The 18,503-nt window shown below is 40.4% G+C and overlaps 1 protein-coding gene across 1 annotated transcript; it reads right to left on the bottom strand.

Annotated features, from left to right (window-relative positions):
• Positions 1 to 1,237: 1,237 nt before the first annotated feature.
• LOC127300519 (malate dehydrogenase, cytoplasmic) lies at positions 1,238 to 5,870 on the bottom strand. The gene is made up of 7 exons (XM_051330651.2): positions 5,713 to 5,870; positions 3,122 to 3,280; positions 2,841 to 3,016; positions 2,064 to 2,341; positions 1,843 to 1,978; positions 1,648 to 1,759; positions 1,238 to 1,565 (listed from the first exon to the last, which is right to left on the bottom strand). The coding sequence occupies exons 1-7, from the start codon at positions 5,756 to 5,758 to the stop codon at positions 1,471 to 1,473; spliced, it is 1,002 nt and encodes a 333-aa protein (XP_051186611.1). The 5' UTR covers positions 5,759 to 5,870; the 3' UTR covers positions 1,238 to 1,470.
• Positions 5,871 to 18,503: the final 12,633 nt, after the last annotated feature.

Raw genomic sequence — 18,503 nt, 5'->3', positions numbered from 1 at the left:
CTCCTTAATTAATAGAATGGGGCAAATCTTTTGCCTCCGTTTCAGAAAAAAAATTATTGTGTGCGTTGGAATCGTCCATGCACCAGGATATAAAACCGATCTTTCCTCAAGCGTACATGTAAGATGCTTTGCCTGTACAAAAGCTTTTTTTTTTTTAGAACCACATATTTCATTAATCGAAAATCAAGTTACATGAAGCAACACATGTGGAAACTAAAAGACAAACCGGAATAAAATAATTATCCAGAATTTGCAGATAAAATCCTAAAAGATCGAAAAATACAAAACGATCTCTAGGGTTTCCTGCAACCACCACACCCAGCGGCCACCGCCCAATTCCAACGCCGCCGAGACGGACGCAAGAAGTGACGCCGAGCCTCCACCATTGGAAGATCCAAAAAAGTACCATCACCAACGAGGTTTTGTGAGTCGATGAACAGGCCTGCTGCAAGCAGCGAGACACATGTCGTTGTGGCACATCGACCGGGGGACGTCCCCGTGCTGTATTCCCATTGACGAAGTCGGAGAAGAACAGCATATCCACCACCTCCGGACCAACATCTTCGTTCCAGAAAAACCACCTCGCCCCGATCCCCAGCGCCGTCGTGGATAACGACAAACGCGAGTGACACGTCGAGAAACAGATCTCGCCAGATCTGAAGAACAGCGAGAAAACCAAACTACCGACCTGAAAGATCGACAAGCACACGTTGCCAACAACTCCGAGACGCCACCATGAAGATCGTCGCCGGTGTGGGAGTGGAGTTGAGGCAGATTTATTTGTCTGGGCGCCACTCGCACCACCCCAACGACGCACCATCGCAGACAAACCCTAACTACAAAACGGAGGAGGAATGAGGTCCCCTCCCCCTCCTGCCACCGCCTGAAACAGAGGAGCAGGGCAAAACGTTTCGTAACTGTTGGAGCCACCGCCTGTACAGAAGCTAGAGAAAATGCAAGAGGAACATGCTCTAAAGCCGATGCAAGTTTTTATCCACTCCCTCACAAATTGATCACTTGAACAGTATTTTGTAGCTCTATTTCCAAACTTCGCAGTGACTAGCAGTCACTGTCCAAGCGTCATCCATAGAAGAATATGTAAAACTAGGCAGGCAAGAATAATAAGAGGTTGGTTTTAATCAGGCGTCAAATTGTTCCAATCCTCCTGCCAATATCATGTCCTGTAAATCATCAGGCGAAAATAGAGCTACAAAAGCCTCATTCATACACACAGGGATAATAAGAGGTTGGTTTTAATCAGACGTCAAATTGTTCCAATCTTCCTGCCAATATCCTGTCCTGTAAATCATCAGGCGAAAATAGAGCTACAAAAGCCTCATTCATACACACTGGAAAAACCAGCTAAAGGCACCACGATGTGCAACTGTTCTGAGTGGAGATGAGTTTCATGGAGCCAAAATGTTCCTTTTATTCAAAACATCAGAGCGGCAGCTGCTCCCTGGTATGCAGTTACTCGAGGCACGAGTAGGCGAGAGCCTTCTCCTCCGAGAGCTCCTGGGCTGTGGCATCCATCTTCTTTCTTGAGAACTCGTCGATCGGGAGCCCTGTCAACAGGCCATAGAACATTAGAAAAGTGAGAACACGAAAATTTGTTCCTAGGAAGCAAAGTGTTACGTCAGCACCCACCTTGAACAATTGTCCATTCACCACCGCAGCAAGTTACTGGGAAGGAGTAGATAAGCCCAGCAGGCACACCGTATGAACCATCAGAATACACACCCATGGAAACAAATGTTCCCTGTGATGGAAGAACTAGATGTGTTAACAGAGGCGCGTAACTAAGCCTAACATACAGAACAGGTTGGAGCGACTGAAACAGACCTCAGGGGTTCCGAGAACCCAATCACGGATGTGGTCACAAGCAGAGCTGGCAGCAGAGAGAGCACTGGAGAGCTTCCTCGCTTTGATGATTGCAGCACCACGCTGCTGGACAGTGGCAATGAACCCTGCATTTAGCCTGCGTAAAGGGGATTAAACCATTAATCCTATTTGTAAAGAAAATGGAATTAGCACCAACAATGGCTTTAGCATTTCTGGTTTACCATTCATCGTCTTTAACAAGTTCGCGAACAGGCTTCTCGCCACTGGAAGTCTTCACGGTGGCGTGGTTCACATCAGGGTACTGACTGGAAGAGTGATTGCCCCAGATGATAACATTCTTCACATCACTAACTTGGACATCAAGTCTCTCAGAGATCTGACCAAGTGCCCTGTTATGGTCTAGGCGGGTCAAACAACTGATGTTCTTCTCAGGAATAGATGGAGCAAACTCCTTTAAGATAAGAGCATTGGTGTTTGCTGGATTGGCAACAACCAGAACCTGCAAAAATATAGCACAATTTTTTTGAATCTACAGTTCAGAACTGTGGCGAAACATACTGAAGTTTGCAAGGCTTTTGAAGAAAACTAGGAAACATTATAACTGAGTCATATGCTTGACCTCAAAGGCACCTTTTTAATGAATGCAAATGTGATAGATAAGAGTGGATTGTCCAACTAAAACATACTAGTATAATTAGAGGCCAATGTATTTATTATGTTCTTATGACACGTTTCAGTATAAAATGCATCACTATGCTCAGTTTTGTCCTTTAATTAGTCTGCATTTTGTTGATGTGATCCTTAATGAATCAAATGCAAGTGTGAAGGAGGTGGGGTGTCCAATTGAATCTTGTAACTTAGGATTCGTCTATTTTATCACATGCATTATGACACATTCAATACAAAATCTATCACCAGTTCACCACCTAACTGAATGCATTCTACCTCTGGAAAAAACAGAGAGAGGTGCAGTGTATATATATCCCAGGAATTCATACCTTGCAATTCGGGGCTGCATGGGCTTCAAGGGCAGATGCTTGAGATTTGTAGATTGAAACATTCTTAGACATAACATCCTTCCTTTCCATTCCCTCCTTCCTGGGGAATCCACCAACCATAACCGCAACATTCACACCAGTGCAAGCCTCAACAACATCAGTTGTTGCAACAACTCCTGTAGTGCACCAACAGGAGGTTTAAGCATCGGCAAGAAACATAATAATTCACGAAAGAGATGTTATGCTGTAAAATCAAAAATAAATTAAAGAAATCAACTTACCCTTGAGAAGTGGAAATGCGGCATCAACCAACTCCATCTTAACACCATTAAGAGCTTCAGCAGCTGGTGGAATATCCAGCATATGCAGAATAACAGGCTGGTCCGCACCAAGCATAATTCCCCTAGCAATCATCGGAACAAGAGCATATCCAATTTGTCCTGCCCAACAAAGAAATAAGTCAGCTCCTGCTACTTACTAAGATTTCCGCAATATCAGAGAAAACTCATGTGCGTCCCATGATCCGAGCTTCAACAGAATAACTTAAGCATATCAAACAACATGTAAGAAAAAGACAGAGCAGGTTTCGAGACCACACTTGCTACCCACACCCAACCAAACCTTATAAGGCCATTGTCCCAGGAGGAGCAATCACCACTCTTAAGGGCAAACAAATGAGAACTAAGTAGTGGAGATGGCAGCACGGAATCCGCAACCAGTACTGACACCATGTCATGCAGTATCCATGATTATAACATTACAGCATACAAGTAACCCTGAACTAAATACAGATGCCATTTTACACACAAAACAATACTAAGGCTGATCCAGGATTCCAGGCTTCTAGGAGAAGCTGCTGGGAAGAAGCTTCTCCCAGAAGCCACTGGAGAAGACGAAAAGAAGTGGCCCTAAGCCTCCTCAGGCACGCCATTTGGAAGAGAAAAAGGTGCCCTCTAAACTGAGACAAAGTGCAAGTGAGATTTTGTGCCCTCATCTAGGATTACATAAATTATATTCAATATAATAGCCATTTGGGCATCGACACAATGCATTAAGCACGCTTTCCAACATGGTATCAGAGCCAGTTACAAAACGATACCCACTAGCTACCTTCCAAATCTTACATTGCCGACCAAGATGAGTTGGCACCGCAGATTTGAGAGGTAGCAAGTAGAAACCAGGATTTGCATGTGGTTCCAATACCATGCCGTCAAATATACTTGATGTATTGTATTGAGGCACCAAATGGGCTAATATACAGAGTACAACTAACATAACCCTAAACAAAAATATAGTACCATTTACTCACAACACTACTAAAGTTCATCAGGTCATGTGACAAGAAAAGATAAATCGATCCTCTAAACACAACTAAATTAGACCAACTATTCTCAAAATTTAAAGGTAGAGTGTCCACCGATCTGGTGCAATACTCTCAATTATCAAATCAAGAACAGGAGTCAGTTCAGGTCCCTAACCAGATCAGGCTACTATCCCGAGATCAGCACTAAAACCATGCAGCTAGACTAAAAGTCCCATCATGACAAGCCAAGCAGTTAGTGCAACAAGTCTGTAACATATAAACAATACTAGCCACTACTGCCAGGTTTACCCACAAATCCTGACCAAAGACCATCAGATCAGCCTATCAAATCGTGCAAACACAACAACCGGGGTCAAACTACAGTCAACAAACCAATTTAGGAGTGAGTGAGCTCTCCACCTTGACTGATACGCTACTACTTGCCACTACAGTTCAACCACTAACGGATGAGATCAGAAGATGCAAGAGGAGATGTAGCTAGCAAAGCACACTGAAAACCCCACAGGATAAGCATACAGAACTGCACAGAACAGAGGAGGTTATGCGCTGTACCTTAGCCAAACTGAATTAGTGTTAATGGTGTAAGGATTATCTGTACTCTCATCTAGGATTACATAAATTATATTCAATATAGTAGCCATTTGGGCATCGACACAATGCATTAAGCATGCTTTCCAACATGGTATCAGAGCCTCTTACAAAACCATACCCACCAGCTACCTACCAAATCTTACATTGCTGTCTAAGATGAGCCAGCACCGCAGATTTGCTAGGTAGCAAGTAGAGACCAGTATTTGCATGTGGTTCCAATACCATGCCGTGAAATACACTTGATGTATTGCACTGAGGCACCAAATGGGCTAATACACAGAGTACAACTAGCATAACCCTAAACAAAAATAGAGCACTACTTACACGCATAACACTACTAAAGCTTATCAGGTCATCTGACAAGAAAAGATAAATTGACCCTCTAAACACAACTAAACTAAACTAGACCGACTATTCTCAAAATTTAAAGCTACAGTGTGCCCACCGATCTGGTGCAGTACTCTCGCTTATGAAATCAAGAACAGCAGTGAGTTCAGATCCCTAACCAGATCACGCAACTACCCCGAGATCTGCACTAAAGCCATGCAGCTAGAGTAAGAGTCACAGCATGACAAGACAATCAGTTGTTGCAATAAATCTGTAACATATAAACCATATTCCTGGATCAAGCGACTACTACCAGGTCTACCCACGAATCCTTACCATAGACCGCCAGATCAGCCTATGAAACAGCGGAAACACAGCAACTGGGGTCAAACTAGAGTCAACAAACCAATTTAGGCGACGCAGAGTGAGCTCTCGCACTTGACTGGTCCGCTACTCCTAGCTAATACAGTTCAACCACGAACGAACGGATCAGATCACGCGGTGCAAGAAGAGATCTAGCTAGCAAAGCACACTCAAACCCCCACTGGATAAGCGGATCTCGAGGACGTGGCCAGATCCGAGCCGACCGAGACGGAAACTGCGCGGATCGGAGGAGGCTGGGCGCCGTACCTGCGGCGCCGGTGACGAGCACGCGCATCGGTTCCTTCGCCGCCATTGGAGCCGGTTCTGGAGTTCGGGGATGGGGAGAGTGGTTCGGGAGGAGGCGACGACAACGGGATGGAGGATAGTGAGACGAGGCGGAATGGGTGGCCCGTGGCCGATTTAAGCTGCTCCGTGCGGTGGACTCCGCCGAGATCTGTTGCTACCGGGATCCAATGCTAGCCAAACGAGTCTTAGTCACTGCAAGTGGGTCCAATGTTGCGTGGGTTTTAAGTGTCCGTGAAAATTATTTGGGTTTGGGCCCAGGCAAAGCGGCCGGCCATTGCTTGGGCGATAAGATCTAGAAAGAGCAACGGCGAGGAGAACTGTGGGGCCTTTGCTGTCACTTAGACCTTTTTGTCAACTTGGCAAATAAGATAGGGTCTCAGTTTATTTATTTCTGGCGCACAATTATACAAACGAAAACGAATATGCTTTTGTTCTCATCAAACATGGGGAGAAGGTGGCATCCTTCGTCACCACGATCATGACAACTCAAAAAGGAAACCCGATTGTTCAAAAAAAGATTTCGTTTCAAAGAGCGCAACGAAAAAAACTGCTATCATCTGCTAGTTTGTCGGGTGCCCAATATCTGAATCTTTACGAAAAATAAAAGTGATCCTAAGTGCATGTACAATGGTAGAGAAGGCATGCCTTCCCTTACCCTGCCACATCAGCTAGAGAAAGCATTAGATATAAGTCTTACAATGTATTATCTTTTACAGCCATCTCTAGCAATTAATACGAATAATTAAATTTTGGTAGGAAATTTGTTGCTAAGGGAAGACATATGTGATATAATGGAGAAAATAGTCTTCCCCTATTTCCTAAGAGATGATCCCTTAGCTAAGGGGAGACAACCTTCTCTCTATTCATTCTCTCTCCTCCAACTAAGCAAAAATCTAACGTGATATCTCTAAGAGAAGGTTGATATCATCACATTGTACGTGCCCTAAGAGATGAAAGCGACAATTACCCGAAATAGAAAATAGGACCACATTTGTCATCACGTTATTTGCGAGGACTATTTGTTACACTGGTAAATGTGCATGTGCAACACACATCTCCAAATATATAAACTGCATTAAGCAAATAAAAAAGGCAAAAAAACCATAATAACAAAGTATAACTAGAAAATATTCAAGTTTCAAGAATGGTATTATCAAGATAAAATATAAAATTAAAATTTCAACGCAAACTAAAAGAGAACATAAGATTGTTAACATAACTCCAAAGAAACAATGAAATACATATCGAGCAACTTTGTGTGGCACTTTCTAATGCATAGTTCATACGCAACTTCTAGTTAAATTACTACAGCGCAACCAGTTGCAATGGTTATTGAAAAGATAAATCACAATACATCGAACTCTAAAGACAAATATTATTTGTGTTCAACATATAGTTGCAAACTAGGGTAAGACGGTGCATCTAATATGAAAACAATGAGTTTCACGCCCGTCACCAACATTCATGTTCATCTATATAGCTTACACTGAAGATGTTCATCATAGCTGAACATTGTAGTTGACCTACTGATACGTTGCAAACGTATCTATAATTTTTGATGCTACATGCTTGTTTTACACCAATTCCTATATGTTTTGCTTACACTTCGTTGCACTTTTATATATTTTCTGGCACTAACCTATTAGCAAGATGCCACATCATCAGTTCTCTGTTTTCTGTGTTTAGTATTTCAGAAAAGTTTTACATGAAATATTCTCGGAATTGGACGAAACAAAAGCCAAAGTCAATATTTTGCCGTAACGAAGACAAGGTCCAGAGGGGGTCGAAGAGGCGCCACAGGGCGGCCAGACCACCCCATGGCGCGGCCAAGGGTGGGCCCGTGCCAAGGGGTGGTGTGGGCCCCCAGGCGGCCACCGACCTCGCCCTTGCGCCTATTTATTCACGATCTCGGTAAAAACCTAAACACCAAGCCTCCATCAATGAAAAGTTCAATCGCGGCCGCCATCGCAGACCCTAGCTCGGGAGGGTTCTGAAGCTCTTTCCGGCATCCTGTCGGAGGGAAAGATCATCACCGGAGGCCTCTACATCGACATGCCTGTTTCCGAAGTGATGCGTGAGTAGTTCATCCCTGAACTATGTGTCCATAGCAGTAGCTAGATGGTTGTCTTCTCCAATTTGTGCCTCATGTTTCGATCTTGTGAGCTGCCTATCATGATCAAGATCATCTTTATGTAATGCTACATGGTGTGTTTGCTGGGATCCGATGAATATTGAATACTATGTTGAGATCGATTATATACTTGTCATATGTTATTTGTGATCTTGCATGCTCTCCGTTGCTAGTAGATACTCTGGCCAAGTAAATGCTTGTGACTCTAAGAGGGAGTATTTATGCTCGATAGTAGGTTCATGCCTCTAGTTTTCTGGAAGAGTGACAATAATTTCTAAGATTGTAGATGTGTTGTTGCTACTAGGAAGCAAACAACAATGTTTTATCCAAGTGTAATTCTGTTGTTTACTTTACACATATTGCTTAATGCGATAATCTGTTGCTTGCAAATTAGTACTGGAAGGGGTTCGACGATAACCGGAAGGTGGATTATTAGTCATAGACGCAGTTGGATTACGGTCTATGTATTATGTTGTAATGCCCAAATAAATCTCATAGTAATCATCTTGTCATGTATGGTCGGTATTCTGTCAATTGCCCAACTGTAATTTGTTCACCCAGCATGTCATTTATCTTTATGGAGAGACCTCTAGTGAACTGTGGACTCCGGTTCTTACTTTTACACTGATAAATTCATCTGTTGCAATCATGTTTTGTTTACTTTCTGCAAGCACTGTTCTCTTTAATTACACTGCAAACATCTCTTTCCACGTGATACGTTTCATCCTTTGTGTTCAGCAAAACCAGCGAGATTGACAACCTCACTGTAAGTTGAGGCAAAGTATTTTGGTTGTGTTGTGTGCAGGTTCCACGTTGTTGCTGACGCCGGTAGTGCGCCCTGCCACAAGTCAGCTAGCAACACCTTCAGAAGTCACGCCTTTCTCCTACTGATCGACTAAACCTTGATTTTTTATTGAGGGAAAACTTGTTGTTGTGTTCATCATACCTTCCTCTTGGGGTTCCCCATCAGTGAAATTTACGCTACGTCTGACGAGGGATCACCTCGTCAATTCCTACGTATTGTAGATTTTGGTTTCGGGAGAGAGCGACGACGGAGATTCCGGGAGCGAGTTTGGGCACATGATATACCCAGCTTCGGGTCCCCTCGGTGGAGGATCCCCGTGCTGCTAGCAATCTAGTATATGATCATATGTATGTTTACAGGGTGCCGCCGTAGCGGAGCTATGTTGTCTCTCTCTTCTCCCTCCTTCTATCGGGTGCCCTAGCTAGCTTTATATATGCAACCATCCTAGGGTTTTACAAGTGTCCTAGTCAACTACTTCTTCGGGTTGCCTTCTTGGGCCTTCTCCATATTGGGCCGAGCCAGGTATACTAATAATGGGTACCCGAAGGGTATACCCATGTCAACGTCAAGCACCATCAAGATTTTCTGGCGCCGTTGCCGGGGAGAAAGAGGATTTCTGCAAGGGGGTTCTCTCATCTCCAATCTCTTTACTTTGTTATAGTTTTGCTTACTTTATTTTATTTTGTCTTGTTTGCTTCATTATATAAAAAACACACAAAAATTAGTTATATTTGAAGTTGCTTCTATGTCTAATCTTGTTACTATGACACCTGAGGAAGTGATCTTCACTTTCAAACAAGGGAGTGAGGAGAGTTTTAAGAAATCTTGGTCTAGAATTAATAATTCTTATGATAAAACAGAACCTAAAATGACTTTAGGTCTGCTTCTTATTAGCTTTTATTTTGGTCTTGTTCTTTGTTATATATATGCTTTGGACACTGTAGTGGCCGGGAGGAGATTTCCTTCATTGTGATGGAGATCAAGCTTTTAATGCCACAAAAAAGTTGATTGCAACATATAGCTCACCAAGTAATTTTGATTCATCCCTTGTGAGCATTTATGCTAGATTAAATACTCTTGAGACAAATACAACTTGCTTGAAAGAATGTTATAGTATGCTTCGGGAAAAGTATGATCATGTTCCAATAAATTCTGAACCCTCAAGTTAGCTCCCTTCAGTAAAAATTGATATAGGTTGTGAAATCTTTTATGCTCGTTGTGATATTATGTCTAAGTTTTGTCTTATGCCTAAAGATACTTATGAGTCTTTAAATCTTTAGGGACTTTCTGAGGGCGGAGAAGAAATACCTCTTACAAATAATGATGTTATATTACCCACTGGAGTTGCTAAGAGTGCATACAAGGATCCTAGGAAGGATGATATCTACTGATTATCTTGTCATTGAATGTGTAGGAAAGATACAAATCACGCTTGGACGATCTCTGCTAAAACTCCTGGAAGCAAAGATAGATGTGGGGAAGGGCATCATGACTTTCACCTCCCCACCAGGGAGAGAAGAATGATGTAATGAGATGAAGAATGGACAAAAGCTCAAGTTTGGGAATGCCCATGTCACCCAAGAAATATCCAAGAGGTACAAGCGTCAAAGCTTGGGGATGCCCAAGGCATCCCATCTTCATCAACAAAGCATCAGATCATCTTTCTATACGCTATATTTTTATTGCTTCATACACTATGTATTGTTCTTGGAGCATCTTTATTTTTGTTTTGTTTTGTTTACTGTAGAATATGGTTGGATCCCAACATACTTGTTTTGGAGAATGACACACTCCGTTTTAATTGCATAGAAAGCTCTAGTTTTCGCTCTTATTGTTCTGCGAGTGTTCTAGTTTGCTAGTAATGCGTTTAGCTCTTGTTTTTTCACTCGGATTTTTTCCAGAGCTTATTAGTTTTTTATATTTATGTATGATTAGCTCTCTGGTCCATATTGATTTTCATCTATGAGAGTTATTTCAAATAAGTTGATTGGTGTTGGAGACGAGTAAAATGTTTCATGCTTATAGTGATGCACAAGGACGCTTGTCTAGACTATGGCACAGACTTTGGCATGTCATGTTGGATGTTTTTTTTTTTTATATGCTTAGTATTTATTATTGTAGCATGACTTGTCTCAAATAGCTGAGAGTGCATAATGTGCCATTGAAAGAATCATGTGTTGTTTCCATCATACAAAGCATAATATTGTGGTATTCTCCTTTAATGCTTTATTGGGTTGACTTGGCACATGCTTATACTTTGTTATGACTACAACCAATCAACTAAAGCCTCTATGATCATTTAGTTTCTGACTTGTAATATCACTTTATGCTTCGATTGATAACTTTTTGTCGCTATGCATGATTATGGCCATTGTTGCTCTCTTATTTGGTCGCTCCTAGTATTTTGCTAGCCTTCGCCTGTACTGAGTATGAACTCTACTCGTGCATCCAACCACCAAAAACTAAAGTTTGCCAATTGTGTCCACCATATCTACCTACTAGCATTATTGCTATTCCAAGTATATTCATCAGGTTTTTATTTATCTTCCAAATTAAATTTTGTCATGAAAAAAATGGTTAGTAAAGCTATCACGAACTTGATGGCACATTTACTTTCTTGTACTTAATAAACTTGAGCCATTGTGACTATCTTATGAAGTCTATATGCTTGCAAATTGCGAGTTGGGAGTTAGCACAACCATGCTTTCATGGGGCACGCTTTCAACATTGCACTTATTCCTATTTAGTTGATATCTTGTTCTTTTGTTTATGGATGCCTAGCGGTGCGAAATAAAACGGAAACTTGTAAGTCCATGGAGTTTGTATATATGTTAGAGAAACGTCTGGACGACCAATTTAAGTCATGCGTCATTCATGGTGGAAATTTATAGCGAACCATAGTGAGCATTCTATGAAGCATCATCAATAAAAAAAGCTATGGCCATAGTAAATGAAAGGATTGGTGAGAGGCTCATTGTCTGTGTGTCTTGTCATTTTGGCATGGGATTGCTCCTAGGAAGGAGTACTTCTATATCATGGGGTAGGAGGTACCCCGTTGGCGTTATCGATGATACATATATACTTACAATGACACAAACTTATTTGGGATCTAAGTTGAGTGGCATGAGATTTAGGTACTCGTATTCAAGGGGCACGAGATTTTCAACTTGTGATTGTCAATCATATAACTCATATTTGCCCTCACATTAACTTTAACCATTCAAGATGCTTACGATAGGGGTAATGAGAGCTCAAAGATAATGAGTATCATAATTTTGCTTCCTCTGCAAAGAGCCTTTCTTTTACTTTTATGTTGAGTCTTCATCTTCTTACTTATGCACCAATTAAGAGAGCATAGTTGTCATTCTTAGTATAATGTGTATAGTCCCAAAATTATTATTGATTGATTCATGATTATGCTATTGCTTGTTCTCAAATTACTTGTATCTAGTCTCACCCTTTGAACTTTAAAGGTGTCCTAGCATTTATGTTTTGCTACTTCATAAAGGACATGCTGAGTATCACTTTCCTATGTTTTCTCTATGCTCATAAACAAAAAATTTCTTTCAATACACAATTATTCATGATCCTTTGTTTGAGTTACTTCTCATGTTATAACATAGTTGCTAAGTTTTATTGTTAGAATTATATCTATCATGACTATGTTTAGAGTACTTTGATCCCAGCTTACAATGTTTTACAATAACTTCATCAAGAATGTGTTGGCTTCATGTCACCTTAAAATTTATTTTGTTATCACTTACCTACTCGAGGACGAGCAGTAGTTAAGCTTGGGGATGTTGATACGTTGCAAACATATCTATAATTTTTGATGATCCATGCTTGTTTTACACCAATTCCTATATGTTTTGATCACACTTCGTTTCACTTTTATAAATTTTGTGGCACAAACCTATTAACAATATGCCACAATGCCAATTCCCTATTTTCTGATGTTTTGTATTTCAGAAAAGTTGTACAGGAAATATTCTCGAAATTACGAAACAAAAGACGAAGTCAATATTTTAGCGTAATGAAGATAGAGTCCTGAGGGGGGTCGAAGAGGCGCTACAGGGCAGCCAGCTGACCACCCCATGGCGCGGCCAAGGGTGGGCCCGCGCCAAGGGGTGGTGTGCCCCCCAGGCTGCCAAGGGTTTTAGAATTGAAACAATTTATGATGAACACATAAAATAATGGTTCAAGGTCTTATTTATATTAGAATTAGGGTTTCTAGTTATGGTACAACTCTTGAAATGATAATTGGTTAATAGAGATGTGGTCACTAATTACTTTGAAACCAAATTAATAATGGTTTTAGCATTTTATTAATTCTTACAAGAATTAATAATTTGGGTAACTCCTATTTAGGTTTAATTAAAAACTAGGGTTTAACAATTGTTATTAGGTTTTAGAATAATTAACTTGTTAACTAAAGATGTTTAAGTAAACAAGTCTTGAATTATCAAAATAATATTATCCTTTAGTATTTTCTTGATTTATTATCATTTAAAGAAAAATAGAAAATAACAATTTGCAAATTATGGTTTATGAATTATCACTAATATTTAAGTGGATGCAATTATGATAAAGAAAACTAATCTTAAATTTTTATTTAGTTACTGACTAGCTATTATTTGTTTTTTGAAACTTAATAATTATTGATTTCAAATTGTGTTTTAAATCAAATGAAATGGCATAATTAATAAGGTTAAAAATAAGTGAATTTTTTTTGACACACATTTTTATTTTATATTTTTTGAGTAGAGCTTATTTTTTGTGAGCATTTTGATATATTATTTATATTTTTCTGAGTTAAAATGATTTTTATCTATTTCTGCAAAGTTTTAGTGATTTTCTGGTTTTTAAATTAAATCTAAAACACTAAATGTACCGAGACAGTTCTAGCCCTAGAGACGGACAGGTGGGACCTGTGTCCACCTCAGCAGCCACGCAAGCAACAACTAGTCCACTTTGACCGTGGTGTTTGACCTCACCGGCGTTTAAACGCCGGCGGCCAGTGATACGTCTCCGACGTATCGATAATTTCTTATGTTCCATGCCACATTATTGATGTTATCTACATGTTTTATGCACACTTTATGTCATATTCGTGCATTTTCTGGAACTAACCTATTAACAAGATGCCGAAGTGCAGTTCTGTTTTCTGCTGTTTTTGGTTTCAGAAATCCTAGTAACGAAATATTCTCGGAATCGGACGAAATCAACGCCCAAGTTCCTATTTTCACCGGAAGCATCCAGAACACACGAGAACCGCCAGAGAAGGGGGACAGGGCCACCAAACCACACCCCGGCGCGGCCGGGGGGGCCGCGCCCCCCTATAGTGTGGGCCCCCCAGAAGCCCTCCTGCGCCGCCTCTTCGCCTATATAATGCCCCTGGATCGAAAACCCTGAGACGTTCGACGAAACCCACAGAAACCTCACAGAGCCACCGCCATCGCGAAGCCAAGATCTGGGGGACAGGAGTCTCTGTTCCGGCACGCTGCCGGAACGGGGAAGTGCCCTCGGAAGGCTTCTCCATCGACACCGCTGCCATCTCCACCGCCATCTTCATCACCGCTGCTGCTCCCATGAGGAGGGAGTAGTTCTCCATCGAGGCTCGGGTCATGCCGGTAGCTATGTGGTTCATCTCTCTCCTATGTACTTCAATACAATAATCTCATGAGCTGCCTTACATGATTGAGATTCATATGATGATGCTTGTAATCTAGATGTCATTATGCTAGTCAAGTGAGTTTTACTTATGTGATCTCCGGAGACTCCTTGTCCCGCGTGTGTAAAGGTGACAGTGTGTGCACCGTGTGGGTCTCTTAGGCTATATTTCACAGAATACTTATTCACTGATGAATGGCATAGTGAGGTGCTTATTTATATCTCTTTATGATTGCAATGTATTTGTATCACAATTTATCTATGTGCTACTCTAGCAATATTATTAAAGTAGTTCTATTCCTCCTGCACGATGTAATGGTGACAGTGTGTGCATCCGTGTTAGTACTTGGTTTATGCTATGATCATGATCTCTTGTAGATTATGAAGTTAACTATTGCTATGATAGTATTGATATGATCTATGCCTCCTACATATGCATGAAGGTGACAGTGTGCATGCTATGTTAGTACTTGGTTTAGTCTTTTGATCTATCTTACACTATAAGGTTACTAAAATATGAACATTAATTGTGGAGCTTGTTAACTCCGGCATTGAGGGTTCGTGTAATCCTACGCAATGTGTTCATCATCCAACAAAAGTGTAGAGTATGCATTTATTATGTGATCAATGTTGAGAGTGTCCACTAGTGAAAGTCTAATCCCTAGGCCTTGTTCCTAAATACTGCGTTACTACTGCTTGTTTACTGTTTTACTGTGTACTACTGCTGCAATACTACCACCATCAACTACACGCCAGCAAGCTATTTTCTGGCACCGTTGCTACTGCTTATTCATACCACCTGTATTTCACTATCTCTTCGCCGAACTAGTGCACCTCTTAGGTGTGTTGGGGACACAAGAGACTTCTTGCTTTGTGGTTGCAGGGTTGCATGAGAGGGATATCTTTGACCTCTTCCTCCCTGAGTTCGATAAACCTTGGGTGATCCACTTAAGGGAAAACTTGCTGCTGTTCTACAAACCTCTGCTCTTGGAGGCCCAACACTGTCTACAGGAAAAGGAGGGGGGCGTAGACATCAAGCTATTTTCTGGCGCCGTTGCCGGGGAGGAAAGGTAAAAGGTACTCACACTCCGGACCTCGGCTACTAAGCTATTTTCCGGCGTCGTAAGTACTCGAAGCTATTTCCTTTAGATCCTGCAATTGCAACTTTTTGTTTCTTGTTTACACTAGTTTGGCATAATGGACAAGAATGAGCTTCTTATTCTATTTCCTGATTTAAAACATGGATTGTTTGATGCGAAAATTAAAAAACCTATGGAATCTTATTTGCATGCTGGTAGTAATATTAGTATGAACGCTTTGAACACCATTGTTGATAATAATATAGAAAGTTCTAAGCTTGGGGAAGCTGGTTTTCATGATCTTTTTAGTCCCCCAAGCATTGAGGAGAAAATTTTCTTTGATGATACTTTGCCTCCTATTTATGATGATTATAATGATAGTAGTCTTTTGGTTCCACCTGTTATGGAGGATAAATTTGATTATGATTACAATATGCCTCCTATATTTGATGATGAGAATAATAATGATAGCTACTTTGTTGAATTTGCTCCCACTATTACTAATAAAATTGATTATGCTTATGTGGAGAGTAATAATTTTATGCATGAGACTCATGATAAGAATGCTTTGTGTGATAGTTACATTGTTGAGTTTGCTCATGATGCTACTGAAAGTTATTATGAGAGAGGAAAATATGGTTGTAGAAATTTTCATGTTACTAAAATGCCTCTCTATGTGCTGAAATTTTTCAAGCTATACTTGTTTTATCTTCCTATGCTTGTTACTTTGCTCTTCATGAACTTGTTTATTTACAAGATTCCTATGCATAGGAAGCATATTAGACTTAAATGTGTTTTGAATTTGCCTCTGGATGCTCTCTTTCGCTTCAATTACTATTTCTTATGAGTGCATCATTAAAACTGCTGAGCCCATCTTAACGGCTATAAAGAAAGAACTTCTTGGGAGATAACCCATGTGTTATTTTGCTACAGTATTTTGTTTTATATTTGTGTCTTGGAAGTTGTTTACTACTGTAGCAACCTCTCCTTATCTTAGTTTTGTGTTTTGTTGTGCCAAGTGAAGCCTCTAATCGAAAGTTGATACTAGATTTGGATTTCTGCGCAGAAACAGATTTCTATCTGTCACGAATCTGGGCTGTTTTCTCTGTAGAAAAATCAGAAAAATATGCCAATTTACGTGCGTGTTCCTCAGATATGTACGCAACTTTCATTAGTTATGAGTTTTCTGATCTGAGCAACGGAAGTATTTATTAAAAATTCGTCTTTACAGACTGTTCTGTTTTGACAGATTCTGCCTTTTATTTCGCATTGCTTCTTTCGCTGTGTTGGGTGGATTTCTTTGTTCCATTACCTTCCAGTAGCTTTGAGCAATGTCCAGAAGTGTTAAGAATGATTGTGTCACCTCTGAACATGTGAGTTTTTGATTATGTACTAACCCCTCTAATGAAGTTTATGAGAAGTTTTGTGTGAAGGAAGTTTTCAAGGGTCAAGAGAGGAGGATGATATACTATGATCAAGAAGAGTGAAAGCTCTAAGCTTGGGGATGCCCCGGTGGTTCACCCCTGCATATTCTAAGAAGACTCAAGCGTCTAAGCTTGGGGATGCCCAAGGCATCCCCTTCTTCATCGACAAATTATCAGGTTCCTTCTCTTGAAACTATATTTTTATTCGGTCACATCTTATGTGCTTTACTTGGAGCATCTGTTTGTTTGTTTCTATTTTTGTTTGTGTTTGAATAAATTGGATTACATCATGCTTGTGTGGGAGAGAGACACGCTCCGCTGTTGCATATGAACACATGTGTTCTTAGCTTTTAATATTCATGGCGAAGTTTCTTCTTCGTTAAATTGTTATATGGTTGGAATTGGAAACTGATACATGTAGTAATTGCTATAAATGTCTTGGGTAATGTGATACTTGGCAATTGTTGTGCTCATGTTTAAGCTCTTGCATCATATACTTTGCACCCATTAATGAAGAAATACATAGAGCTTGCTAAAATTTGGTTTGCATAATTGGTCTCTCTAAGGTCTAGATAATTTCTAGTATTGAGTTTGAACAACAAGGAAGACGGTGTAGAGTCTTATAATGTTTACAATATGTCTTTTATGTGAGTTTTGCTGCACCGGTTCATCCTTGTGTTTGCTTCAAACAACCTTGCTAGCCTAAACCTTGTATCGAGAGGGAATACTTCTCATGCATCCAAATCCTTGAGCCAAACAACACTATGCCATTTGTGTCCACCATACCTACCTACTACATGGTATTTTCCGCCATTCCAAAGTAAATTGCTTGAGTGCTACCTTTAAAATTCCATCATCACCTTTACAATATATAGCTCATGGGACAAATAGCTTAAAAACTATTGTGGTATTGAATATGTAATTATGCACTTTATCTCTTATTAAGTTGCTTGTTGTGCGATAACCATGTTCACAGGGGACGCCATCAACTACTCTTTGTTGAATTTCATGTGAGTTGCTATGCATGTCCGTCTTGTCTGAAGTAAGAGAGATCTACCACCTTATGGTTAAGCATGCATATTGTTAGAGAAGAACATTGGGCCGCTAACTAAAGCCATGATCCATGGTGGAAGTTTCAGTTTTGGACATATATCCTCAATCTCAAATGAGAAAATTATTAATTGTTGTTACATGCTTATGCATAAAAGAGGAGTCCATTATCTGTTGTCTATGTTGTCCCGGTATGGATGTCTAAGTTGAAGAATAATCAATAGCGAGAAATCCAATACGAGCTTTCTCCTTAGACCTTTGTACAGGCGGCATAGAGGTACCCCTTTGTGACACTTGGTAAAAACATGTGCATTGTGATGATCCGGTAGTCCAAGCTAATTAGGACAAGGTGCGGGCACTATTAGTATACTATGCATGAGGCTTGCAACTTATAAGATATAATTTACATGATACATATGCTTTATTACTACCGTTGACAAAATTGTTTCATGTTTTCAAAATCAAAGCTCTAGCACAAATATAGCAATCGATGTTTTTCCTCTATGGAGGACCATTCTTTTACTTTCAATGCTGAGTCAGTTCACCTATTTCTCTCCACCTCAAGAAGCAAACACTTGTGTGAACTGTGCATT

The sequence above is a fragment of the Lolium perenne genome, chromosome 1, assembly GCF_019359855.2.
Source record: "Lolium perenne isolate Kyuss_39 chromosome 1, Kyuss_2.0, whole genome shotgun sequence".
In the NCBI taxonomy this organism is placed as follows: Eukaryota; Viridiplantae; Streptophyta; class Magnoliopsida; order Poales; family Poaceae; genus Lolium; species Lolium perenne.
Note: the sequence above shows the minus strand (reverse complement) of the source record. Positions and strands in the feature narration are given on the sequence as shown.